We start from the raw sequence: 27,582 nt of genomic DNA on the forward strand, positions 1-27,582 counted from the left end.
GGGTGCTCTGGGTGACTCTGGGGGGTCCTGGGTGACTCTGGGGTGTCCTGGGTGACCCTGGGGGGGTCCTGGGTGTCCAGTGACCCCCCCTGAGTTGTCCCCCCCCCGTCCCAGCTACGTGCTGACCCTGATCACGGACGGGATTCACTCCGTCCACTCCTTCCACTGGGACAAGGGGGGGTTCTGGGGTGACCCTGGGGGGCTCTGGGTGACCCTGGGGTGTCCTGGGGTGACCCTGGGGGGGTCCTGGAGGTCCAGTGACCCCCCCTGAGTTGTCCCCCCCCCATCCCAGCTACGTGCTGACCCTGATCACGGACGGGATTCGCTCCGTCCACTCCTTCCACTGGGACAAGGGGGGGTTCTGGGTGACCCTGGGGGGCTCTGGGTGACTCTGGGGGGCTCTGGGTGACCCTGAGGGGCTCTGGGTGACTCTGGGGGGCTCTGGGGTGACCCCAGGGTGTCCCCTGAGGTGTCCCCCCCCCGTCCCAGCTACGTGCTGACCCTGATCACGGATGGGATTCGCTCCGTCCGCTCCTTCCACCGGGACAAGGGGGGGATCCTGGGTGACTTTGGGGGGTCCTGGGTGACTCTGGGGGGCTCTGGGTGACTCTGGGGTGACCCTGGGGGGGTCCTGGAGGTCCAGTGACCCCCCCTGAGGTGTCCCCCCCCCCGTCCCAGCTACGTGCTGACCCTGATCACGGATGGGATTCACTCCGTCCACTCCTTCCACTGGGACAAGGGGGGGTTCTGGGGTGACCCTGGGGGGCTCTGGGTGACCCTGAGGGGCTCTGGGTGACTCTGGGGGGCTCTGGGGTGACCCCAGGGCGTCCCCTGAGGTGTCCCCCCCCCGTCCCAGCTACGTGCTGACCCTGATCACGGACGGGATGCGCTCCGTCCGCTCCTTCCACTGGGACAAGGGGGGGCTCTGGGTGACCCTGGGGGGCTCTGGGTGACCCTGGGGGGCTCTGGGTGACCCTGAGGGGCTCTGGTTGACTCTGAGAGGTCCTGGGGTGACCTGGGGGGGGTCCTGGGTGTCCAGTGACCCCCCCTGAGGTGTCCCCCCCCCGTCCCAGCTACGTGCTGACCCTGATCACGGACGGGATGCGCTCCGTCCGCTCCTTCCACTTCGACAAAGCCGCCGCCTCCGTCCTCACCACCTGCGTGAGTTTGGGGGGGGGGGGGGGGGGCACGGGGGGGTTTTGGGGGGCACCCCCCGAGCTTGGGGACCCCCCTGAGACACCCCTGTGTCCCCCCCCTGTGCCCAGATGGTGCCCCTGGAGCCCGGGTACCTGTTCCTGGGGTCCCGCCTGGGCAACTCGCTGCTGCTCAAGTACACGGAGAAGCTGCAGGAGCCCCCGGCCGGGGGGGGCAAGGAGGGGCCTGAGAGGCAGGTGGGGACCCCAAAACCTTCCCTGGGACCCCAAAAATCCTCCCTGGGATCCCAAAAACCCTCCCTGGGACCCCCAGAACCCTCCCTGGGACCCCAGAACCGCTCCCTGCCACCCCAGAGTCCTGCCCTGGGAGTCGAAACTCCTTCTCTGGGACCCCAAAACCTTCCCTGGGACCCCAAAAATCTTCCCTGGGACCCCAAAACCCTCCCTGGGACCCCAAAACCCTCCCTGGGACCCTAAAAACCTTCCTGGGACCCCAAAACCCTCCCTGCCACCCCAGAAATCCTCCCCGGGCCCCCAAAGTCCTGCCCTGGGAGTCCAAACTCCTTCCCTGGGACCCCAAAACCTTCCCTGGGACCCCAAAAATCCTCCCTGGGACCCCAAAATCCTCCCTGGGACCCCCAGAACCCTCCCTGGGACCCCAAAACCCTCCCTGCCACCCCAGAAATCCTCCCCGGGCCCCCAAAGTCCTGCCCTGGGATCCCAAACCCCTTCTCTGGGACCCCAAAACCTTCCCTGGGACCCCAAAAATCCTCCCTGGGACCCCAAAACCCTCCCTGGGACCCTAAAAACCTCCCTGGGACCCCCAGAACCCCTCCCTGGGACCCCAAAGTCCCGCCCTGGGACCTCAAAACCCTCCCTGGGACCCCCAGAACCCTCCCTGGGGCCCCAAAAATCCTCCCTGGGACCCCAAAACCCTCCCTGGTACCCTAAAAACCTTCCTGGGGCCCCAGAACCCCTCCCTGGGACCCCAAAGTCCTACCCTGGGACCCTAAAACCCTCGCTGGGACCCCCAGAACCCTCCCTGGGGCCCCAAAACCCTCCCTGGGACCCCAAAAATCCTCCCTGGGACCCCCAGAACCCTCCCTGGGGCCCCAAAATCCTCCCTGGGATCCCAAAGTCCTGCCCTGGGGCCCCAAAGTCCTGCCCTGAGACCCCAAACCCCTCCCTGGGACCCCCAAAGTCCTACCCTGGGACCCCAAAACCCTCCTGGAACACCAAAGTCCTGCCCTGGGGCCCAAAAATCTTCTGTGGGACCCCAAAACCCTCCCTGCGACCCCAAAGTCCTGCCCTGGGACCCCAAAACCCTCCCTGGTACCCTAAAATCTTCCCTGTGACCCCCAAAACCCTCCTGGGGACCCCAAAACCCTCCCTGAGGACCCCAAAACCTCCCTATTTGGGACCCCAACCCCCCAGGGGGGCCCCAAACCCTTTTGGGGACCCCCAACCCCTCCCCAGAGCCCCCCCTGACCCCGGGGCCGTTTTTGGGGGGCTCCTTCTCCCTCTTGTCTCCCCCCCCCAGGAGGAGCCCCCCGTGAAGAAGAAGCGCTCGGAGCCCTCGGGGCCGTGGGCAGGTGGGGGGGGCACCTGGGGGGGCACCTGGGGGGCACAGGGACACCTGGGGGGCACCTGGGGGGGCCTGGGGGGCACAGGGACACCTGGGGGGGCACTTGGGGGGCACAGGGATACCTGAGGGGCACAGGGACACCTGGGGGGGCACTTGGGGGGGCACTTGGGGGGCACAGGGATACCTGGGGGGCACAGGGACACCTGGGGGGGCACCTGGGGCACACCTGGGGGTCACAGGGACACCTTGGGGGGGCCTGGGGGGCACAGGGACACCTGGGGGGGCACCTGGGGCACACCTGGGGGGACACAGGGACACTTGGGGGGGCCTGGGGGGCACCTGGGGAGGCACAGGGACACCTGGGGGGGCCTGGGGGGCACAGGGACACCTGGGGGGGCACAGAGACACCTGGGGACACCTGGGGGGGCACAGGGACACTGGGGACACACCTAGGGACACTTGTGGGGGAACAGGGACACCTGGGGGGCACAGGGACATCTGGGGGGGCACAGGGACACCTGGGGGGCACAGGGACACCTGGGGACACCTGGGGGGGCACAGGGACACTGGGGACACACCTGGGGACACTTGTGGGGGAACAGGGACACCTGGGGGGCACAGGGACATCTGGGGGGGCACAGGGACACCTGGGGGGGCACAGAGACACCTGGGGGGCACAGGGACACCTGGGGGGGACACCTGGGGACACCTGGGGACACACCTGGGGGGGCACAGGGACACCTGGGGGGGCACCTGGAGGGGCCTGGGGGGCACAGAGACACCTGGGGGGGCACAGGGACACCTGGGGATACCTGGGGGGCACAGGGACAGCTGGGAGGGCCTGGGGGGCACAGGGACACCTGGGGGGGCACAGGGACACCTGGGGACACACCTGGGGACACCAGGGGGGGCACAGGGACACTTGGGGGGGCACAGGGACACCTGGGGGGCACAGGGACACCTGGGGGGGCACTTGGGGGGCACAGGGACACCTGGGGACACCAGGGGGGGCACAGGGACAGCTGGGGGGGGCACAGGGACACCTGGGGGGGCACTTGGGGGGCACAGGGACACCTGGGGGTTAACAGGGACACCTGGGGGGGCACAGAGACACCTGGGGACACACCTGGGTGGTGTGGGAGTGACCCAGGGACAGGGGGGTGACATGGGGGTGTCACGGGGGGTGGCAGGGGGTGGGGGGTGTGGAGGTGACACAGGGACAGGGGGTGACATGGGAGTGTCACGGGGGGGTGGCAGGGGGGGTGGTGTGGGGGTGATGGGGTTGAGGGGGGTGATGTGAGGGGACACGAGATGAGGGGGGTGACAGGGGGTGACAGGGGAGTGATGGGTGACAGGGGGTGATGGGGGGTGACAGGGGGTGACAAGGGAGGGATGGGGGTGACAGGGGGTGACAAGGGAGGGATGGGGGTGACAGGGGGTGACAAGGGAGTGACAGGGGGTGACAAGGGAGTGACAGGGGGCGGTGGGAGGGTCCTGGAGTGACACGGGGAGATGGGGGGTGGCAGGGGGTGGCAGTGGGTGACAGGGGGTGACAGGGGGGTGGCAGAGCGTGGCAGTGGGTGACAGGGTGTGGCAGGGGGTGATGGAGGGTGGCAGTGGGTGACAGGTGTGGCAGAGGGTGGCAGAGGGTGGCAGTGTGACAGCGCTGTCCCCGTCCCCAAGGGGGGAAGCCGTAGGGAGATGTGGGGTGGCAGGGGGTGGCAGTGGGTGACAGGGGGTGGCAGTGGGTGACAGGGGGTGGCAGTGGGTGACAGGGGCTGGTAGGGGGTGGCAGTGGGTGACAGGGGGTGACAGGGAGTGGCAGTGGGTGACAGGGGCTGGTAGGGGGTGGCAGGGGGTGACAGGGGGTGGCAGAGGGTGACAGGAGGTGGCAGTGGGTGACAGGTGTGGCAGTGGGTGACAGGGGTGTCAGTGTGACAGCGCTGTCCCCGTCCCCAAGGGGGGAAGCCGTAGGGAGATGTGGGGTGGCAGGGGGTGACAGGGGGTGGCAGAGGGTGGCAGTGGGTGACAGGGGCTGACAGGGGGTGGCAGTGGGTGGCAGGGAGTGGCAGTGGGTGACAGGGGGTGGCAGTGAGTGACAGGGGGTGACAGAGGGTGACAGGGGTGTCAGTGTGACAGCGCTGTCCCCGTCCCCAAGGGGGGAAGCCGTAGGGAGATGTGGGGTGACAGGGAGGGCAGTGGGTGACAGGGGGTGGCAGGGGGTGGCAGTGGGTGACAGGGGGTGACAGGGGGTGGCAGTGGGTGACAGGGGGTGGCAGGGGGTGGCAGGGGTGGCAGGGGGTGGCAGGGGGTGGCAGGGGGTGACAGGGGGTGGCAGTGGGTGACAGGGGGTGGCAGAGGGTGACAGTGTGACAGTACTGTCCCCGTCCCCAAGGGGGGAAGCCGTAGGGAGATGTGGGGTGGCAGGGGGTGGCAGTGGGTGACAGGGGGTGGCAGTGGGTGACAGGGGCTGGTAGGGGGTGGCAGGGGGTGACAGGGGGTGGCAGAGGGTGACAGGGGGTGGCAGTGGGTGGCAGGAGGTGGCAGTGGGTGACAGGTGTGGCAGTGGGTGACAGGGGTGGCAGTGTGACAGTGCTGTCCCCGTCCCCAAGGGGGGAAACCGTAGGGAGATGTGGGGTGGCAGGGGGTGACAGAGGGTGGCAGTGGGTGGCAGTAGGTGACAGAGGGTGACAGAGGGTGACAGGGGGTGACAGGGGTGTCAGTGTGACAGCGCTGTCCCCGTCCCCAAGGGGGGAAGCCGTCGGCGCAGGACGAGGTGGACGAGATCGAGGTGTACGGGAGCGAGGCCGCCTCGGGCACCCAGCTGGCCACCTACTCCTTCGAGGTACTGTCACCTCCCTGTGACCCCTGTGACCCCCCTGTGACCCCCCTGTGACCCCTGTGACCCCCCTGTGACCCCCAGCTGGTCACCTACTCCTTCGAGGTACTGTCACCTCTGTCACCTCCCTGTGACCCCCCTGTGACCCCCAGCTGGCCACCTACTCCTTTGAGGTACTGTCACCTCCCTGTCACCTCTGTGACCCCTGTGACCTCCCTGTGACCCCCTGTGACCCCCCTGTGACCCCCCTGTGACCCCTGTGACCCCCCTGTGACACCCAGCTGGCCACCTACTCCTTCGAGGTACTGTCACCCCCCCTGTCACCTCCCTGTGACCCCCCTGTGACCCCCCTGTGACCCCCCTGTGACCCCCAGCTGGCCACCTACTCCTTTGAGGTACTGTCACCTCCCTGGGACACCCCTGTGACCCCCCTGTGACCCCCCTGTGACCCCCAGCTGGTCACCTACTCCTTCGAGGTACTGTCACCTCCCTGTCACCTCTGTCACCTCCCTGTGACCCCCCTGTGACCCCTGTGACCCCCCTGTGACCCCTATGACCCCCCATGACCCCTGTGACCCCCCAGGTGTGTGACAGCATCCTCAACATCTGTGACCCCCCTGTGACCCCTGTGACCCCTATGACCCCCCTGTGACCCCTGTGACCCCCCCATGACCCCCCTGTGACCCCCCAGGTGTGTGACAGCATCCTCAACATCTGTGACCTCCTATGACCCTCCATGACCCCCTGTGACCCCCTGTGACCCCCCTGTGACCCCTGTGACCCCCCCATGACCCCCCTGTGACCCCTCTGTCCCCCCAGGTGTGTGACAGCATCCTCAACATCTGTGACCCCTGTGACCCCCCTGTGACCCCTGTGACCCCACTCTGACCCCCTGTGACCCCCCTGTGACCCCTGTAACCCCTGTGACCCCCCAGGTGTGTGACAGCATCCTCAACATCTGTGACCCCCCTGTGACCCCTCTGTGACCCCTGTGACCCCCCTGTGACCCCTGTAACCCCTATGACCCCCCCGTGACCCCCCTGTGACCCCTGTGACCCCCCTCTGACCCCCCCATGACCCCTGTGACCCCCCAGGTGTGTGACAGCATCCTCAACATCTGTGACCTCCTATGACCCTCCATGACCCCCCATGACCCCCCTGTGATCCCTATGACCCCTGTGCCCCCCCATGACCCCTCTGTGACCCCTATGACCCCCCTGTGACCCCTCTGACCCCCCCATGACCCCCCTGTGACCCCCCAGGTGTGTGACAGCATCCTCAACATCGGGCCCTGCGCCAACGCCGCCATGGGGGAGCCGGCCTTCCTGTCTGAGGAGGTGAGGGGGGGACACCCCAAAACCCCCCCGGGACCCCCCAGAGCTGCCCCCCAACCCCCCCAGCTCGGGGTGACCCCTCTGTGTCCCCCCCCAACCCCCCCAGCTCGGGGTGACTCCTCTGTGTGTGTGTCCCCCCCCAGTTCCAGAACAGCCCCGAGCCCGACCTGGAGATCGTCCTGTGCTCGGGCTACGGCAAGAACGGGGCCCTCACCGTGCTGCAGGTACCCCAAAAACACCCCTGGCACCCCAAAAACACCCCTGGCACCCCCAAAAACACCCCTGACACCCCAAAATCACCCCTGGCACCCCTAAATCCCCCTGTGCCCCCAAACCCCCTGTGCTCAGGTTACGGCAAGAGCAGGGCCCTCACCGTGCTGCAGGTACCCCAAAAACACCCCTGGCACCCCAAAAACATCCCTGGCACCCCAAAAACACCCCTGGAACCCCCAAAAACACCCCTGGCACCCCAAAAACACCCCTGGCAACCCCATAAACATCCCTGGCACCCCAAAATCATCCCTGGCACCCCAAAGACACCCCTGACACCCCAAAAACACCCCTGGCACCCCCAAAAACATCCCTGACACCCCAAAATCATCCCTGACACCCAAAAAACATCCCTGACACCCCAAAAACATCCCTGGCACCCCAAAATCATCCCTGGCACCCCAAAAACACCCCTGGCACCCCAAAAATATCCCTGGCACCCCAAAAACATCCCTGGCACCCCAAAATCATCCCTGGCACCCCAAAAACACCCCTGGCACCCAAAAAACACCCCTGGCACCCCAAAAACATCCCTAAACCCACCCTGTGCCCCCAAACCCCCTGTGCTCGGGTTACAGCAAGAACGGGGCCCTCACCGTGCTGCAGGTACCCCAAAAACACCCCTGGCACCCCAAAAACATCCCTGGCACCCCAAAAACATCCCTGGCACCCCAAAATCATCCCTTGAACCCCAAATCCCCCTGTAACCCCAGACCCCCTGTGCTCATGGTACAGCAAGAACGGGGCCCTCACTGTGCTGCAGGTACCCCAAAATCATCCCTGGCACCCCAAAATCATCCCTGGCACCCCAAAAACATCCCTGGCACCCCCAAAATCATTCCTGGCACCCCAAAATCATCCCTGGCACCCCAAAACCTCCCCTAAACCCACCCTGGCACCCCCAAATCCCCCTGTGCCCCCAAACCCCCTGTGCTCGGGCTACGGCAAGAACGGGGCCCTCACCGTGCTGCAGGTACCCCAAAAACACCCCTGGCACCCCCAAAAACATCCCTAAACCCCCCCTGACACCCCCAAACCCCCTGTGCTCGGGCTACGGCAAGAACGGGGCCCTCACCGTGCTGCAGGTACCCCAAAAACACCCCTGGCACCCCAAAATCATCCCTGGCACCCCAAAGACATCCCTGGCACTCCAAAATCACCCCTGGCACCCCAAAAACATCCCTGGCACCCCAAAATCATCCCTGGCACCCCCAAAAACACCCCTGAAACCCCAAAAACACCCCTGGCACCCCCAAAATCATCCCTGGCACCCCAAAACACCCCTGGCACCCCAAAATGATCCCTGGCACCCCAAAATCATCCCTTACACCCAAAAAACATCCCTGGCACTCCAAAATCATCTCTGGCACCCCCAAAATCGTCCCTGACACCCCAAAAACGTCCCTGGCACCCCTAAACATTTCTGGCACCCCAAAATCGTCCCTGGCACCCCAAAATCATCCCTGACACCCCCAAATCCCCCTGTGCCCCCAAACCCCCTGTGCTCGGGCTACGGCAAGAACGGGGCCCTCACTGTGCTGCAGGTACCCCAAAAACACCCCTGGCACCCCAAAATCATCCCTGGCACCCCAAAAACACCCCTGGCACCCCAAAAACAAAACCCTGGCACCCCAAAATCATCCCTGGCACCCCAAAAACGTCCCTGGCACCCCAAAACCTCCCCTGACACCCCCAAATCCCCCCGTGCCCCCAAATCCCCTGTGCTTGGGTTACAGCAAGAACGGGGCCCTCACCGTGCTGCAGGTACCCCAAAAACACCCCTGGCACCCCAAAAACATCCCTGGCACCCCAAAAACATCCCTAAACCCACCCTGACACCCCCAAATCCCCCTGTACCCCCAAACCCCCTGTGCTCGGGCTACGGCAAGAACGGGGCCCTCACCGTGCTGCAGGTACCCCAAAAACACCCCTGGCACCCCAAAAACACCCCTGGCACCCCCAAAAACACCCCTGGCACCCCAAAATCATCCCTGGCACCCCAAAATCATTCCTGGCACCCCAAAATCATCCCTGGCACCCCCAAAAACACCCCTGACACCCCAAAAACACCCCTGGCACCCCCAAAAACATCCCTGACACCCCAAAAACACCCCTGGCACCCCCAAAATCATCCCTGGCACCCCAAAGACATCCCTGGCACCCCAAAAACATCCCCAAATCCCCCTGTGCCCCCAAACCCCCTGTGCTCGGGCTACGGCAAGAACGGGGCCCTCACCGTGCTGCAGGTACCCCAAAAACACCCCTGGCACCCCAAAAACACCCCTGGCACCCCCAAAATCATCCCTGGCACCCCAAAAACATCCCTGGCATCCCAAAGACATCCCTGGCACCCCAAAACTCCCCCTAAACCCCCCCTGTGACCCCAAACCCCCTGTGCTCGGGCTACGGCAAGAACGGGGCCCTCACCGTGCTGCAGGTACCCCAAAAACACCCCTGGCACCCCAAAATCATCCCTGGGACCCCAAAGACATCCCTGGCACCCCAAAAACACCCCTGGCACCCCAAAAACACCCCTAGCACCCCCAAAAACATCCCTGACACCCCAAAAACACCCCTGGCACCCCAAAATCATCCCTGGCACTCCAAAAACGTCCCTGGCACCCCAAAAACATCCCTAAACCCCCCTGACACCCCCAAACCCCCTGTGCTCGGGCTACGGCAAGAACGGGGCCCTCACCGTGCTGCAGGTACCCCAAAAACACCCCTGGCACCCCCAAAATCATCCCTGGCACCCCAAAAACATCCCTGGCACCCCAAAATCACCCCTGGCACCCCAAAAACATCCCTGGCACCCCAAAATCATCCCTGGCACCCCCAAAAACACCCCTGACACCCCAAAAACACCCCTGGCACCCCAAAAACATCCCTAAACCCCCAAAAACATCCCTGGCACCCCAAAAACATCCCTGGCACCCCAAAAACACCCCTGGCACCCCAAAACCACCCCTGGCACCCCAAAAACACCCCTGGCACCCAAAAAACACCCCTGGCACCCCAAAATCATCCCTGGCACCCCAAAAACATCCCTAAACCCACCCTGACACCCCCAAACCCCCTGTGCTCGGGCTACGGCAAGAACAGGGCCCTCACCGTGCTGCAGGTACCCCAAAAACACCCCTGGCACCCCAAAATCATCCCTGGGACCCCAAAGACATCCCTGGGACCCCAAAAACACCCCTGGCACCCCAAAAACACCCCTGGCACCCCAAAATCATCCCTGGGACCCCAAAGACATCCCTGGGACCCCAAAAACACCCCTGGCACCCCAAAAACACCCCTGGCACCCCTAAATCCCCCTGTGCCCCCAAACCCCCTGTGCTCAGGTTACGGCAAGAGCAGGGCCCTCACCGTGCTGCAGGTACCCCAAAAACACCCCTGGCACCCCAAAGACATCCCTGGCACCCCAAAACCACCCCTGGCACCCCAAAATCATCCCTGGCACCCCAAAACCTCCCCTAAACCCACCCTGGCACCCCCAAATCCCCCTGTGCCCCCAAACCCCTGTGCTTGGGCTACGGCAAGAACGGGGCCCTCACCGTGCTGCAGGTACCCCAAAAACACCCCTGGCACCCCCAAAAACATCCTTAAACGCCCCCTGACACCCCCAAACCCCCTGTGCTCGGGCTACGGCAAGAACGGGGCCCTCACCGTGCTGCAGGTACCCCAAAACCACCCCTGGCACCCCAAAAACACCCCTGGCACCCCAAAAACATCCCTAAACCCCCCCTGTGACCCCAAACCCCCTGTGCTCGGGCTACAGCAAGAACGGGGCCCTCACCGTGCTGCAGGTACCCCAAAAACATCCCTGGCACCCCAAAAACATCCCTGGCACCCCAAAAACACCCCTGGCACCCCAAAATCATCCCTGGCACCCCAAAATCACCCCTGGCACCCCAAAAACACCCCTGGCACCCCAAAATCATCCCTGGCACCCCAAAATCACCCCTGGCACCCCAAAAACACCCCTGGCACCCCAAAAACATCCCTAAACCCCAAAATCATCCCTGACACCCCCAAATCCCCCTGGCACCCCTAAACATTCCTGGCACCCCAAAGTCCCTGCTGAGCCCCCTCCAAAAACGCCCTGCACCCCAAAAACTCCCTGTACCCCCAAACCCCCCTGTACCCTCCACCCCTTGTACCCCAAACCCCCCTGACACCCCCAAACCGCCCCACACCCTCCACCCCCTGTACCCCAAACCCCCCTGACCCCCCCAAACCCCCTGACACCCCCAAACCCCCCTGACACCCCCAAACCCCCCTGACACCCCCAAAATCTCCCCATACCCTCCAATCCCTGTACCCCAAATCCCCCTGACCCCCCCAAACCCCCCACACTCTCCACCCCCTGTACCCCAAACTTCCCTTACACCCCCAAACCCCCCCACACCCTCTACCCCCTGTACCCCAAACCCCACTGACACCCCCAAACCCCTCTGAGACCCCCAAACCCCCCTGAGACCCCCAAACCCCCCCATACCCTCCAACCCCTGACCCCCCCAAACCCCCCACACTCTCCACCCCTTGTACCCCAAACCCCCCTGACACCCCCAAACCCCCCTGTACCCTCCACCCCCTGTACCCCAAATCCCCCTGACCCCCCCAAACCCCCCACACTCTCCACCCCTTGTACCCCAAACCCCCCTGACCCCCCCAAACCCCTCTGAGACCCCCAAACCCCCCCATACCCTCCAACCCCTGACCCTCCCAAACCCCCCTGGCCCTCCCAAACCCTCCCTGACCCCCCCAAACCCCCCTGTACCCTCCACCCCTTGTACCCCAAACCCCCCCTGACACCCCCAAACCCTCCAATCCCTCAACCCCAAACCCTCCCTGACCCCCCCAAACCCCCCTGTACCCTCCACCCCTTGTACCCCAAACCCCCCCTGACACCCCCAAACCCCCCTGTACCCTCCACCCCCTGTACCCCAAACCCCCCTGACCCCCCCAAACTCCCCTGTACCCTCCACCCCCTGTACCCCAAACCCCCCTGAGACCCCCAAACTCCCCCCTGACCCCCCCAAACCCCCCTGTACCCTCCACCCCCTGAACCCCAGCCCCCCCTGACCCCCCCAAACCCCTCTGAGACCCCCAAACTCCCCCCTGACCCCCCCAAACCCCCTGACCCCCCCACCCCCCCGCACCGCCCGAGGCCCCCCCGGCTGGAGGTTCCCGGGGGGGTCGGTTCCGGTGCCAGAGCAGGGGCTGGGCACGAACCAGGGCGGCCCCCGAGGGTGGGCACCGCCTGTACCCCCCAGCTACAGCCCCACATCTATGGGGCAGCCCCCCAGCACCGCCTGTACCCCCCAGCTACAGCCCCACATCTATGGGGCAGCCCCCCAGCACCGCCTGTACCCCCCAGCTACAGCCCCACATCTATGGGGCAGCCCCCCAGCACCGCCTGTACCCCCCAGATACAGCCCCACATCTATGGGGCAGCCCCCCAGCACCGCCTGTACCCCCCAGATACAGCCCCACATCTATGGGGCAGCCCCCCAGCACCGCCTGTACCCCCCAGATACAGCCCCACATCACCCCCTGTACCCCCCAGATACAGCCCCCAGCACCGCCTGTACCCCCATCACCGCCTGTACCCCCCAGATACAGCCCCACATCACTGCCTGTACCCCCCATCACCGCCTGTACCCCCCAGCTACAGCCCCACATCACCCCCTGTACCCCCATCACCGCCTGTACCCCCCAGATACAGCCCCACATCTATGGGGCAGCCCCCCAGCACCGCCTGTACCCCCCAGATACAGCCCCCCTGTACCCCCATCACCCCCTGTACCCCCCAGATACAGCCCCACATCTATGGGGCAGCCCCCCAGCACCGCCTGTACCCGCAGCTACAGCCCCCCTGTACCCCCATCACCACCTGTACTCCCCATCACTGCCTGTACCCCCCAGCTACAACCCCCCAGCTATGGGGCAGCCCCCCATCACTGCCTGTACCCCCCAGCTACAGCCCCCCTGACACCCCTGTGCCCCCATCACCCCCTGTACCCCCCATCACCCCTGTACCCCCCAGCTACAACCCCCCTGACACCCCTGTGCCCCCATCACCCCCTGTACCCCCCATCACCCCTGTACCCCCCAGCTACAGCCCCCCATCACCCCCTGTACCCCCCATCACCCCTGTACCCCCCAGCTACAGCCCCCCATCACCACCTGTACCCCCCATCACCACCTGTACCCCCCAGCTATGGGGCAGCCCCCCATCACCCCTGTACCCCCCAGCCACAGCCCCCCACCCACGGGGCAGCCCCCCAGCTACAGCCCCCCCCAGTTCCGTGGGGCAGGCCCCGTCCCCTTGGGGCACAGCCCCCCCCGGACCCCCCAGCTCTATAGGGCAGCCCCCCCCCGACCGCTGGCCCCAACCCTATGGGGCAGCTTCCCCCGACTGCTGTCACCCCTGTCCCCAACCCTGGGGCAGCCCCCACCCCTTAGGGCTGTCCCCCCCCTCTGTCCATGGCCTGGGGCAGCCCCCACCCCAATGACTGTCCCCCTGTCCCCCCAGTGACCCCTGTCCCTGTCCCCGTGTCCCCAGTGCTGTGGGGCAGCCCCCACCCCAATGACTGTCCCCCCGTGTCCCTGTCCCCATGTCCCCAGCACTCTGGGGCAGCCCCCACCCCCTGAGGGCTGTCCCCCTGTCCCCCCAGTGACCCATGTCCCCAGCCCTGGGACAGCCCCCACCCCAATGACTGTCCCCCCAGTGACCCGTGTCCCTGTCCCCATGTCCCCAGCACTCTGGGACAGCCCCCACCCCCTGAGGGTTGTCCCCCCTGTCCCCCCAGTGACCCGTGTCCCTGTCCCCATGTCCCCAGCCCTGGGACAGCCCCCACCCCTGAGGGCTGTCCCCCTGTGACCTCTGTCCCTCTGTCCATGTCCCCAACCCTGGTACAACCCCCCACCCCCTGAGGGTTGTCCCCCCTGTCCCCCCAGTGACCCGTGTCCCTGTCCCCATGTCCCCAGCCCTGGGACAGCCCCCACCCCTGAGGGCTGTCCCCCTGTGACCTCTGTCCCTCTGTCCATGTCCCCAACCCTGGTACAGCCCCCCACCCCCTGAGGGTTGTCCCCCTGTCCCCCCATGACCTGTGTCCCTCTGTCCATGACCCCAGTGCTCTGGGACAGCCCCCTCCCCAATGACTGTCCCCCCCCAGTGACCCGTGTCCCTGTTCCCATGTCCCCAGCCCTGAGACAGACCCCCACCCCAATGACTGTCCCCCCAGTGACCCGTGTCCCTGTCCCCATGTCCCCAGCCCTGGGACAGCCCCCACCCCCTGAAGGCCATCCCACATGACCCCTGTCCCCATGTCCCCAGTGCTCTGGGACAGCCCCCACCCCAATGACTGTCCCCCTGTCCCCCCTGTAACCCATGTCCCTGTCCCCATGTCCCTGTCCCCAGCACTCTGGGGCAGCCCCCACCCCAATGACTGTCCCCCTGTCCCCCCAGTGACCCCTGTCCCTGTCCCCGTGTCCCCAGCGCTCTGGGACAGCCCCCACCCCCTTAGGGCTGTCCCCCTGTCCCCCCCATGACCCGTGTCCCTGTGTCCCCGTGTCCCCAGTGCTCCGGGACAGCCCCCACCCCCTGAGTGCTGTCCCCCTGTCCCCCCATGACCCGTGTCCCTCTGTCCCTGTCCCCAGTGCTCTGGGACAGCCCCCACCCCAATGACTGTCCCCCTGTCCCCCCAGTGACCCCTGTCCCTGTCCCCGTGTCCCCAGCGCTCTGGGACAGCCCCCACCCCCTTAGGGCTGTCCCCCTGTCCCCCCATGACCCGTGTCCCTCTGTCCCTGTCCCCATGCTCTGGGACAGCCCCCACCCCCCAATGACTGTCCCCCTGTCCCCCCATGACCCCTGTCCCTGTCCCCATGTCCCCAGCGCTCTGGGACAGCCCCCACCCCCTGAGGGCAGTCCCCCTGTCCCCCCATGACCCGTGTCCCTGTCCCCGTGTCCCCAGTGCTCTGGGACAGCCCCCACCCCAGTGACTGTCCCCCTGTCCCCCCAGTGACCCGTGTCCCTCTGTCCCTGTCCCCCTGTCCCCAGTGCTCTGGGGCAGCCCCCACCCCCCGAGGGCTGTCCGCCTGTCCCCCCAGTGACCCATGTCCCTGTCCCCATGTCCCCAGCGCTCTGGGACAGCCCCCACTCCAATGACTGTCCCCCTGTCCCCCCCGTGACCCGTGTCCCTCTGTCCCGGTGTCCCATGAGGGCTGTCCCCCTGTCCCCCCATGACCCGTGTCCCTCTGTCCCCATGTCCCCAGCGCTCCGGGGCAGCCCCCACCCCAATGACTGTCCCCCTGTCCCCCCATGACCCATGTCCCTGTCCCCGTGTCCCAGTGCTCTGGGACAACCCCCACCCCAATGACTGTCCCCCCCAGTGACCTGTGTCCCTCTGTCCATGACCCCAGCACTCTGGGACAGCCCCCACCCCCTGAGGACTGTCCCCCTGTCCCCCCAGTGACCCATGTCCCCAGCCCTGGGACAGCCCCCACCCCCTGAGGACTGTCCCCCCAGTGACCTGTGTCCCTGTCCCCATGTCCCCAGCACTCTGGGACAGCCCCCACCCCTAAGGGCTGTCCCCCTGTCCCCCAGTGACCCGTGTCCCTCTGTCCATGTCCCCAACCCTGGGGCAACCCTTACCCCCTTAGGGCTGTCCCCCTGTCCCCCCATGACCCGTGTCCCTCTGTCCGTGTCCCCAGCACTCTGGGGCAGCCCCCACCCCCTGAGGGCTGTTCCCCTGTCCCCCCCATGACCCCTGTCCTTGTCCCCATGTCCCCAGTGCTCTGGGACAGCCCCCACCCCAATGACTGTCCCCCCAGTGACCCGTGTCTCTGTCCCCATGTCCCCAGTGCTCTGGGACAGCCCCCACCCCAATGACTGTCCCCCCTAGTGACCTGTGTCCCTCTGTCCATGACCCCAGCACTCTGGGGCAGCCCCCACCCCAATGACTGTCCCCCCATGTCCCTGTCCCCATGTCCCCAGTGCTCTGGGGCAGCCCCCACCCCCTGAGGGCTGTTCCCCTGTCCCCCCCATGACCCCTGTCCTTGTCCCCATGTCCCCAGTGCTCTGGGACAGCCCCCACTCCAATGACTGTCCCCCTGTCCCCCCCATGACCCGTGTCCCTCTGTCCCGGTGTCCCATGAGGGCTGTCCCCCTGTCCCCCCATGACCCGTGTCCCTGTCCCCCTGTCCCCAGTGCTCTGGGGCAGCCCCCACCCCCCGATGGTGTCCCCCTGTCCCCCCAGTGACCCGTGTCCCTCTGTCCCCGTGTCCCATGAGTGCTGTCCCCCTGTCCCCCCAGTGACCCGTGTCCCTCTGTCCCCGTGTCCCATGAGTGCTGTCCCCCTGTCCCCCCAGTGACCCGTGTCCCTCTGTCCCCGTGTCCCATGAGTGCTGTCCCCCTGTCCCCCCGTGACCCGTGTCCCTCTGTCCCTGTCCCCAGCACTCTGGGGCAGCCCCCACCCCCTGAGGGCTGTCCCCCTGTCCCCCCGTGACCCGTGTCCCTCTGTCCGTGTCCCCAGCGCAGTATCCGGCCGCAGGTGGTGACGACCTTCGAGCTGCCCGGCTGTTACGACATGTGGACGGTCACCGCGCCCCCCCCGCGGGACCAGGTGGGGCTGGGGGGGCCGTGGGACCCCTCCCCGTGTCCCCCCAACCCCTGTCCCCTCATGTCCCCCTCCCCGTGTCCCCCCAACCCCTCTCCCCCTGACCCCTCATGTCCCCATCCCCGTGTGCTCCCATCCCCGTGTCCCCCTGTCCCCGTGTCCCCTCGTGTCCCCTTCCCTGTGTCCTCCCAACCCCTGTCCCCGTGTCCCCTCATGTCCCCATCCCTATGTGCTCCCACCCCCATGTCCCCCTGTCCCTGTGTCCCCTCATGTCCCCATCCCTGTGTCCCCATGTTCCCCCTGTCCCTTCATGTCCCCATCCCCATGTGCTCCCATCCCCTGTCCCCGTGTCCCCTTGTGTCCCCTTTCCTGTGTCCTCCCAACCTCTGTCCCCGTGTCCCCATGTCCCCTCATGTCCCCCTCCCCGTGTCCCCTCAACCCCTGTCCCTGTGTCCCCTCATGTCCCCATCCCCATGTGCTCCCATCCCCTGTCCCCCTGTCCCCGTGTCCCCTCATGTCCCCAACCCCTGTCCCCCTGTCCCCTCATGTCCCCATCCCCGTGTCCCCCTGTCCCCGTGTCCCCTCGTGTCCCCTTCCCTGTGTCCCCCCAACCCCTGTCCCCGTGTCCCCGTGTCCCCATGTCCCCTCATGTCCCCATCCCTGTATCCCCCCATCCCTGTGTCCCCATGTTCCCCCTGTCCCCTCATGTCCCCATCCCTGTGTGCTCCCATCCCCTGTCCCCGTGTCCCCGTGTCCCCCCATGTCCCCATCCCTGTGTCCCCCCAACCCCTCTCCCCCTGTCCCCGTGTCCCCTCATGTCCCCCTGTCCCATGTCTGCCTGTCCTCCCATCCCTGTGTCCCCCTGTCCCCGTGTCCCCGTGTCCCCATCCCTGTGTGATCCCATCCCCCTGTCCCCCTGTCCTCTCATGTCCCCATCCCTGTGTTCCCCCAACCCCTGTCCCCCTGTCCCCTCATGTCCCCATCCCTATGTGCTCCCACCCCCATGTCCCCCTGTCCCTGTGTCCCCTCATGTCCCCCTCCCCGTGTGCTCCCATCCCCCTGTCCCCGTGTCCCCTCGTGTCCCCTTCCCTGTGTCCCCCCAACCCCTGTCCCCCTGTCCCCATGTCCCCTCATGTCCCCATCCCTGTATCCCCCCATCCCTGTGTCCCCATGTTCCCCCTGTCCCCTCATGTCCCCATCCCCGTGTGCTCCCATCCCCTGTCCCCCTGTCCCTGTGTCCCTTCCCATGTCCCCCTGTCCCATGTCTGCCTGTCCTCCCAGCCCAGTGTTCTCCCATCCTGGTGTCCCCATGTCCCCCCATCCCTGTGTCCCCCCCATGTCCCCTCCCCTGTCCCCGTGTCCCCCTGTCCCCCTGTCCTGTTCTCCCGTGTCCCTGCCACCCTGTGTCCCCTCATCCCCCTGTCCCTGTGTCCCCCTGTCCCTGTGTCCCTCATCCCTGTGACCTCCCTTCCCTGCGACCCCCATCCCGTGTCCTCGTGTCCCCCTGTCCTGTGTCCTCCTGTCCTCCCTCCCCGTATCCCCATGTTCCCCCTCCCATGTCCCCGTGTGTCCCTGTCCCCGTGTCCCCCCATTCCTGTGTCCCCCCATGTCCCCCCATGTCCCCCATCCATGTCTGCCTGTCCTCCCATCCCAGTGTCCCCCCATTCCTGTGTCCCCCATTGTCCCCCCCATGTCTCCCGTCCCATGTCTGCCTGTCCTCCCATCCTGGTGTTCTCCCATCCTGGTGTCCCCATGTCCCCCCATTCCTGTGTCCCCCCGTGTCCCCCCATGTCCCCCTGTCCCATGTCTGCCTGTTCTCCCATCCCAGTGTCCCCCCATTCCTGTGTCCCCCATTGTCCCCCCCATGTCTCCCGTCCCATGTCTGCCTGTCCTCCCATCCTAGTGTTCTCCCATCCTGGTGTCCCCCCATGTCCCCCCCATGTCTCCCGTCCCATGTCTGCCTGTCCTCCCATCCTGTTGTTCTCCCATCCTGGTGTCCCCATGTCCCCCCATTCCTGTGTCCCCCCGTGTCCCCCCATGTCCCCCCATCCATGTCTGCCTGTTCTCCCATCCCAGTGTCCCCCCATTCCTGTGTCCCCCATTGCCCCCCTTGTCCCCCCATCCATGTCTGCCTGTCCTCCCAGCCCGGTGTTCTCCCATACCAGTGTCCCCCATGTCCCCCCATTCCTGTGTCCCCTCCTATGTCCCCCTGTCCCATGTCTGCCTGTCCTTCCAGCCTGGTGTTCTCCCAGCCCAGTGTCCCCGTGTCCCCCATTGTCCCCCCATGTCCCCCTGTCCCATGTCTGCCTGTTCTCCCAGCCCAGTGTCCCCATGTCCCCCCATTCCTGTGTCCCCCCATTGTCCCCCCCCCATGTTACCCCATCCATGTCTACCTGTCCTCCAACCTGTTGTTCTCCCATCCCGGTGTGTCCCCGTGTCCCACCATTCCTGTGTCCCCCATTGTCCCCCCATCCATGTCCCCCTGTCCCATGTCTGCCTGTCCTCCCAACCCCATGTCCCCCCATTCCTGTGTCCCCTCCCATGTCCCCCTGTCCCATGTCTGCCTGTCCTCCCAACCCGGTGTTCTCCCATCCCGGTGTGTCCCCCATGTCCCCCCATTCCTGTGTCCCCTCCCATGTCCCCCCATCCCGTGTCTCCACATCCCCCTGTGCTGTGTCCTCCTGTCCTCCCTCCCCATATCCCCATGTTCCCCCATCCATGTCCCCCTGTGTCCCTGTCCCCGTGTCCCCCCATTCCTGTGTCCCCCCATGTCCCCCTGTCCCACCATTCCTGTGTCCCCCCATGTCCCCCTGTCCCCCCATTCCTGTGTCCCCCCATGTCCCCCTGTCCCACCATTCCTGTGTCCCCCATGTCCCCCCATCCATGTCTGCCTGTCCTCCCCTCCCAGTGTCCCTGTGTCCCCCCATTCCTGTGTCCCCCATGTCCCCCTATCCATGTCCCCCTGTCTTGTGTCTGCCTGTCCTCCCATCCCAGTGTCCCCCCATTCCTGTGTCCCCCCCTGTCCCCCCCATGTCCCCCCATCCATGTCTGCCTGTTCTCCCATCCTGGTGTCCCCCCATGTCCCCCCCATGTCCCCCTGTCCCATGTCTGCCTGTTCTCCCATCCCGGTGTCCCCCCATTCCTGTGTCCCCTCCCATGTCCCCCTGTCCCATGTCTGCCTGTCCCCCATTCCTGTGTCCCCTCCCATGTCCCCCTGTCCCATGTCTGCCTGTCCCCCATTCCTGTGTCCCCCATTGTCCCCCTATCCATGTCCCCCTGTCCCATGTCTACCTGTCCTCCCATCCCAGTGTCCCCCCATTCCTGTGTCCCCGTGTCCCCCCATGTCCCCCCCCATGTCCCCCCCCATGTCCCCCCATCCATGTCTGCCTGTCCTCCCATCCCAGTGTCCCCATGTCCCCCCATTCCTGTGTCCCCCATTGTCCCCCCATCCATGTCCCCCTATCCATGTCCCCCTGTCCCACGTCTGCCTGTCCTCCCAGCCCCATGTCCCCCCATTCCTGTGTCCCCCCGTGTCTCCCTGTCCCATGTCTGCCTGTCCCCCCAGCCCCGTGTCCCCCCCATGTCCCCCCCACGTCCTCACCCCCCCTCTGGTCCCTCCCCACAGGCGGAGGCGGCGCCGGGGGCCAGCTCGGACACGGAGACAGCGCCGGCTCCGGAAAGTTCCGAGGAGGACGGACAGAGACACGGGTTCCTCATCCTCAGCAGGGAGGACTCCACCATGGTGAGGGCACAGGGACAGGGACACAGGGACAGTGACAGGGACAGGGGTTCCTCATCCTCAGCAGGGAGGACTCCACCATGGTGAGGGCACAGGGACAGGGACACAGGGACAGTGACAGGGACAGGGGTTCCTCATCCTCAGCAGGGAGGACTCCACCATGGTGAGGGGACAGGGACAGGGACACAGGGACAGGGGACAGGGGACAGGGACACGGGTTCCTCATCCTCAGCAGGGAGGACTCCACCATGGTGAGGACACAGGGACAGGGACACAGGGACAGTGACAGGGACACGGGTTCCTCATCCTCAGCAGGGAGGACTCCACCATGGTGAGGGGACAGGGACAGGGGACACAGGGACAGGGAACACAGGGACAGGGGACAGGGGACACAGGGACAGGGGACACAGGGACACAGGTTCCTCATCCTCAGCAGGGAGGACTCCACCATGGTGAGGGGACAGGGGACACAGGGACAGGGGACAGGGGACAGGGACAGGGGACACAGGGACAGGGGACACAGGGACAGGGGACGCAGGGACACAGGGACAGGGACACAGGGACAGGGGACACAGGGACAGGGGACACAGGGACAGGGGTTCCTCATCCTGAGCAGGGAGGACTCCACCATGGTGAGGGGACAGGGGACACAGGGACAGGGGACACAGGGACAGGGGACACAGGGACAGGGGTTCCTCATCCTGAGCAGGGAGGACTCCACCATGGTGAGGGCACAGGGACACAGGGACAGGGGACACAGGGACAGGGGACACAGGGACAGGGGACAGGGGACACAGGGACAGAGACAGGGGACACAGGGACAGAGACAGGGGACACAGGGACAGGGGGCAGGGACAGGGACACAGGGACAGGGGACACAGGGACAGGGGACAGGGACAGGAACACAGGGACAGGGGACACAGGGACAGGGAACACAGGGACACGGGTTCCTCATCCTGAGCAGGGAGGACTCCACCATGGTGAGGGCACAGGGGACACAGGGACAGGGGACAGGGGACACAGGGAGAGGAACACAGGGACAGGGGACACAGGGACAGGGGACAGGGGACAGGGACAGGAACACAGAGACAGGGGACAGGGGACACGGGTTCCTCATCCTCAGCAGGGAGGACTCCACCATGGTGAGGGGACAGGAGACACAGGGACAGGGACAGGGGACAGGAGACACAGGGACAGGGCACAGGGGACACAGGGACAGGGGACACGGGTTCCTCATCCTCAGCAGGGAGGACTCCACCATGGTGAGGGGACAGGGACAGGGGGACAGGGGGACAGGGGACACAGGGACACGGGTTCCTCATCCTCAGCAGGGAGGACACCACCATGGTGAGGGGACAGGGACAGGGGGACAGGGGACACAGGGACAGGGACAGGGGACACAGGGACAGGGGACAGGGACAGGAACACAGGGACAGGGGACACAGGGACATGGGACAGGGGACAGGGGTTCCTCATCCTCAGCAGGGAGGACTCCACCATGGTGAGAGGACAGGGACAGGGACAGGGGACAGGGGCACAGGGACAGGGGACAGGGACACAGGGACAGGGGACACAGGGACAGGGGACACAGGGACAGGGGACACAGGGACAGAGGACACCGGGACTGGGGACAGGGACAGGGGACACAGGGACACGGGTTCCTCATCCTCAGCAGGGAGGATTCCACCGTGGTGAGGGGACAGGGACACAGGGACAGGGGACAGGGGACAGGAACACAGGGACAGAGGACAGGGGACAGGGGGACAGGGGACACAGGGACAGGGGACACAGGGACAGGGGCATCTCCAGGGGGTGGAGGTGGGTCAGTCCCACCCACTGTATCCCCAGGGACAGTGCCCAGGGTGGGGGGCTCACCTGGGTGCCGTGTCCCACAATGTCCCTGATGTCCCCCCATGTCCCTGATGTCCCCTGATGTCCCCGATGTCCCCCCAGATCCTGCAGACGGGGCAGGAGATCCTGGAGCTGGACACGAGCGGCTTCGCCACCCAGGGACCCACCGTGTTCGCCGGGAACCTGGGGGAGGGCCAGTACATCGTGCAGGTGTCACCCCTGGGGCTCAGGCTGCTCGAGGGAGGTGGGTCACACCTGGGGACACACCTGGGGACACCTGGGGACATGGGACACACCTGGGGACACCTGGGGACACACCTGGGGGAGGGCCAGTACATCGTGCAGGTGTCACCCCTGGGGCTCAGGCTGCTCGAGGGAGGTGAGTCACACCTGGGGACACACCTGGGGACACACCTGGGGACACCTGGGGACATGGGACACACCTGGGGACACACCTGGGACATGGGACACACCTGGGGACACACCTGGGGACACCTGGGGACACCTGGGGATATGGGACACACCTGGGACACACCTGGGGACACACCTGGGGACATGGGACACACCTGGGGACACCTGGGACACACCTGGGGGAGGGCCAGTACATCATGCAGGTGTCACCCCTGGGGCTCAGGCTGCTCGAGGGAGGTGGGTCACACCTGGGGTCACACCTAGGGACACCTGGGGACACACCTGGGGACATGGGACACACCTGGGACACACCTGGGGACATGGGACACACCTGGGGACACACCTGGGGACACCTGGGACACACCTGGGGGAGGGCCAGTCCATCGTGCAGGTGTCACCCCTGGGGCTCAGGCTGCTCGAGGGAGGTGGGTCACACCTGGGACACACCTGGGACACACCTGGGGACATGGGACACACCTGGGGACACCTGGGGACACCTGGGGGGACACCTGGGGACACACCTGGGGACACCTGGGGACGTGGGACACACCTGGGGACACACCTGGGGACACATCTGGGGACACCTGGGGACACCTGGGGACGTGGGACACACCTGGGGACACACCTGGGGACACATCTGGGGACACCTGGCTGCTGGAGGGAGGGAGGTGACACACGGGGGGGTGACATGAGGGGTGACGGGGTGGGTGGCAGTGCCCCCACAGTGACACACCTACAGGAGGGGGGTGGGTGACACTGGGGGTGACACAGGGGGCGACAGGGTGGGTGACACTGTCCCCCCTGTCCCCTCCCCAGTGACACAGAGAGGGGTGGGTGACACTGGGGGTGACGGGGTGGGTGGTATTGACCCCCTGTCCCCTCCCCAGTGACACAGAGAGGGGTGGGTGACACAGGGGGTGACAGGGTGGGTGACATTGCCCCCGTGTCCCCTGTGCAGTGACACACCTACAGGGAGGTGGGTGACACTGGAGGTGACAGGGTGTATGACAGTGACCCCAAGTGCCCCCCTGTCCCCTGTGCAGTGACACAGCTGCAGGAGGGTGGTGGGTGACACTGGGGGTGACAGGGTGGGTGACACTGCCCCCCGTCCCCTCCCCAGTGACACAGAGAGGGGTGGGTGACACAGGGCGTGACAGGGTGGGTGACAGTGCCCCCCTGTCCCCTGTGCAGTGACACAGAGAGGGGTGGGTGACACAGGAGGTGACTGGGTGGGTGTCATTGTCCCCCCCTGTCCCCTGTGCAGTGACTCAGCTGCAGGAGGGTGGTGGGTGACACAGGGGGTGACACAGGGGGTGACACTGGGGGTGACATTGCCCCCGTGTCCCCTCTGCAGTGACACAGAGAGGGGTGGGTGACACAGGGGGTGACAGGGTGGGTGACAGTGCCCCCCTGTCCCCTGTGCAGTGACACAGAGAGGGGTGGGTGACACAGGGGGTGACAGGGTGGGTGACAGTGCCCCCCTGTCCCCTGTGCAGTGACACACCTACAGGAGGGTGGTGGGTGACACTGGGGGTGACACAGGTGGTGACAGGGTGGGTGGCATTGTCCCCCCCGTCCCCTGTGCAGTGACACAGAGAGGGGTGGGTGACACTGGGGGTGACACAGGGGGTGACAGTGACCCCCCGTGCCCCCCTGTCCCCTGTGCAGTGACACACCTACAGGAGGGTGGTGGGTGACACTGGGGGTGACACAGGGGGTGACAGTGACCCCCCCGTGCCCCCCTGTCCCCTGTGCAGTGACACAGCTGCAGGAGGGTGGTGGGTGACACTGGGGGTGACAGGGTGGGTGACACTGCCCCCCGTCCCCTCCCCAGTGACACAGAGAGGGGTGGGCGACACAGGTGGTGACAGGGTGGGTGACAGTGCCCCCCTGTCCCCTGTGCAGTGACACAGAGAGGGGTGGGTGACACAGGAGGTGACTGGGTGGGTGTCATTGTCCCCCCCTGTCCCCTGTGCAGTGACACACCTACAGGAGGGGGTGGGTGACACAGGGGGTGACACAGGTGGTGACAGGGTGGGTGACATTGCCCCCCTGTCCCCTGTGCAGTGACTCAGCTGCAGGAGGGTGGTGGGTGACACAGGGGGTGACACAGGGTGTGACAGGGTGGGTGTCATTGTCCCCCCCTGTCCCCTGTGCAGTGACTCAGCTGCAGGAGGGTGGTGGGTGACACTGGGGGTGACACAGGGGGTGACAGGGTGGGTGACAGTGACCCCCTGTCCCCTGTGCAGTGACTCAGCTGCACTTCGTGCCGGTGGATCTGGGGGCCCCGATCGTTCACTGCGCGGTGGCCGATCCCTTCGGGGTCCTGCTCAGCGCCGAGGGCCACCTGGCCACCTTCACCCTCAAGGGGGACACCTACGGCGGCCGCGCCCCCCGCCTGGCCCTCACCAGGCCCCCCGTGTCACATGTGAGTGTCACCTGTGTCCCCAAACCCCCCCTGGCCCTGACCAGGCCCCCCGTGTCACATGTGAGTGTCCCCAACCCCCTGTGTCACACCTGAGTGTCCCCAATGTCCCCAACCCCCTGTGTCACACGAGTGTCGCCTCTGTCCCCAATGTCCCCAACCCCCTGTGTCACACCTGAGTGTCCCCAATGTCCCCAACCCCCACCTGGCCCTGCTGAGACCCCCCGTGTCACATGTGAGTGCCACCTGTGTCCCCAATGTCCCCAAATCCCCCCTGGCCCTGACCAGGCCCCCCGTGTCACACGGGAATGTCCCCAACCCCCCGTGTCACACCTGAGTGTCCCCAATGTCCCCAACCCCCCCTGGCCCTGACCAGGCCCCCCGTGTCACACGTGAGTGTCCCCAACCCCCCGTGTCACACCTGAGTGTCCCCAAACCCCCGTGTCACACCTGAGTGTCCCCAGTGTCCCCAAACCCCTGCCTGGCCCTGACCAGGCCCCCCGTGTCACACGTGAGTGTCCCCAATGTCCCGTGTCACACCTGAGTGTCCCCAATGTCCCCAATGTCCCCAACCCCCGCCTGGCCCTGCTGAGACCCCCCGTGTCACACCTGAGTGTCCCCAACCCCCCGTGTCACACCTGAGTGTCCCCAATGTCCCCAAACCCCCGTGTCACACACGAGTGTCCCCAACCCCCTGTGTCACACCTGAGTGTCCCCAATGTCCCCAAAGCCCCGCCTGGCCCTGACCAGGCCCCCTGTGTCACACCTGAGTGTCACCTGTGTCCCCAAACCCCGCCTGGCCTTCACCAGGCCCCCCGTGTCACACGTGAGTTTCCCCAATGTCCCCTATGTCCCCAACCCCCGTGTCACACCTGAGTGTCCCCAATGTCCCCAACCCCACCTGGCCCTCACCAGGCCCCCCGTGTCACATGTGAGTGCCACCTGTGTCCCCAAACCCCCCCCTGGCCCTGACCAGGCCCCCCGTGTCACACGTGAGTGTCCCCAACCCCCCGTGTCACACCTGAGTGTCCCCAATGTCCCCAACCCCCCCCGGCCCTGACCAGGCCCCCCGTGTCACATGTGAGTGTCCCCAATGTCCCCAACCCCCACCTGGCCCTGACCAGGCCCCCCGTGTCACACCTCAGTGTCCCCAATGTCCCCAATGTCCCCAACCCCCGTGTCACACCTGAGTGTCCCCAATGTCCCCAACCCCCCGTGTCACACCTGAGTGTCCCCAATGTCCCCAACCCCCCCCGGCCCTGACCAGGCCCCCCGTGTCACACGTGAGTGTCCCCAATGTCCCCAACCCCCCCCGGCCCTGACCAGGCCCCCCGTGTCACACCTGAGTGTCCCCAATGTCCCCAAACCCCCACCTGGCCCTGACCAGGCCCCCCGTGTCACACCTCAGTGTCCCCAATGTCCCCAATGTCCCCAACCCCTGTGTCACACATGAGTGTCCCCAGTGTCCCCAAACCCCCCTGGCCCTGACCAGGCCCCCCGTGTCACACCTCAGTGTCCCCAATGTCCCCAATGTCCCCAACCCCTGTGTCACACATGAGTGTCCCCAGTGTCCCCAAACCCCCCCTGGCCCTGACCAGGCCCCCCGTGTCACACCTGAGTGTCCCCAATGTCCCCAAACCACACCTGGCCCTGCTGAGACTCCCCGTGTCACATGTGAGTGGCACCTGTGTCCCCAATGTCCCCAAACCCCCACCTGGCCCTGACCAGGCCCCCCGTGTCACATGTGAGTGTCCCCAGTGTCCCCAAGCCCTTGCCTGGCCCTGACCAGACCCCCCGTGTCACACGTGAGTGTCCCCAGTGTCCCAAATGTCCCCAACCCTGCCTGGCCCTGACCAGGCCCTCCGTGTCACACGGGAGTGTCACCTGTGTCCCCAATGTCCCCAACCCCTGCCTGGCCCTGACCAGACCCCCCGTGTCACACGGGAGTGTCCCCAACCCCCCGTGTTACACCTGAGTGTCCCCAATGTCCCCAAACCCCCACCTGGCCCTGACCAGACCCCCCGTGTCCCACCTGAGTGTCCCCAATGTCCCCAACCCCCTGTGTCACACATGAGTGTCGCCTCTGTCCCCAATGTCCCCACACCCCCGTGTCCCACCTGAGTGTCCCCAATGTCCCCAACCCCCTGTGTCACACGAGTGTCGCCTCTGTCCCCAATGTCCCCAACCCCCCGTGTCACACCTGAGTGTCCCCAATGTCCCCAACCCCCACCTGGCCCTGCTGAGACCCCCCGTGTCACACGTGAGTGGCACCTGTGTCCCCAATGTCCCCACCCCCCCGTGTCACACCTGAGTGTCCCAATCGTCCTTAAATCCCCACCTGGCCCTGC

At 65.9% G+C, this 27,582-nt stretch overlaps 1 protein-coding gene across 1 annotated transcript in view; it reads left to right on the forward strand.

Moving 5' to 3' along the window:
• Positions 1-1,012: 1,012 nt before the first annotated feature.
• LOC127463846 (cleavage and polyadenylation specificity factor subunit 1-like) overlaps positions 1,013-27,582 on the forward strand; it is a gene marked incomplete at its 3' end in the record, with an annotated part of 44,373 nt that continues 17,803 nt past the window's right edge. The window contains exons 1-10 of the mRNA XM_051773762.1: positions 1,013-1,161; positions 1,266-1,391; positions 2,695-2,746; positions 5,490-5,584; positions 6,841-6,915; positions 7,056-7,136; positions 16,725-16,814; positions 20,434-20,550; positions 22,501-22,642; positions 25,059-25,237. Of these exons, the coding sequence (XP_051629722.1) occupies positions 1,102-1,161; positions 1,266-1,391; positions 2,695-2,746; positions 5,490-5,584; positions 6,841-6,915; positions 7,056-7,136; positions 16,725-16,814; positions 20,434-20,550; positions 22,501-22,642; positions 25,059-25,237 (1,017 nt within the window). The remainder of the gene's footprint in view (positions 1,162-1,265; positions 1,392-2,694; positions 2,747-5,489; positions 5,585-6,840; positions 6,916-7,055; positions 7,137-16,724; positions 16,815-20,433; positions 20,551-22,500; positions 22,643-25,058; positions 25,238-27,582) is intronic.

The sequence above is a fragment of the Manacus candei genome, unplaced genomic scaffold (assembly GCF_025592945.1).
Source record: "Manacus candei isolate 608988 ecotype Guabito, Panama unplaced genomic scaffold, ASM2559294v1 h1tg000176l, whole genome shotgun sequence".
NCBI lineage: Eukaryota > Metazoa > Chordata > Aves > Passeriformes > Pipridae > Manacus > Manacus candei.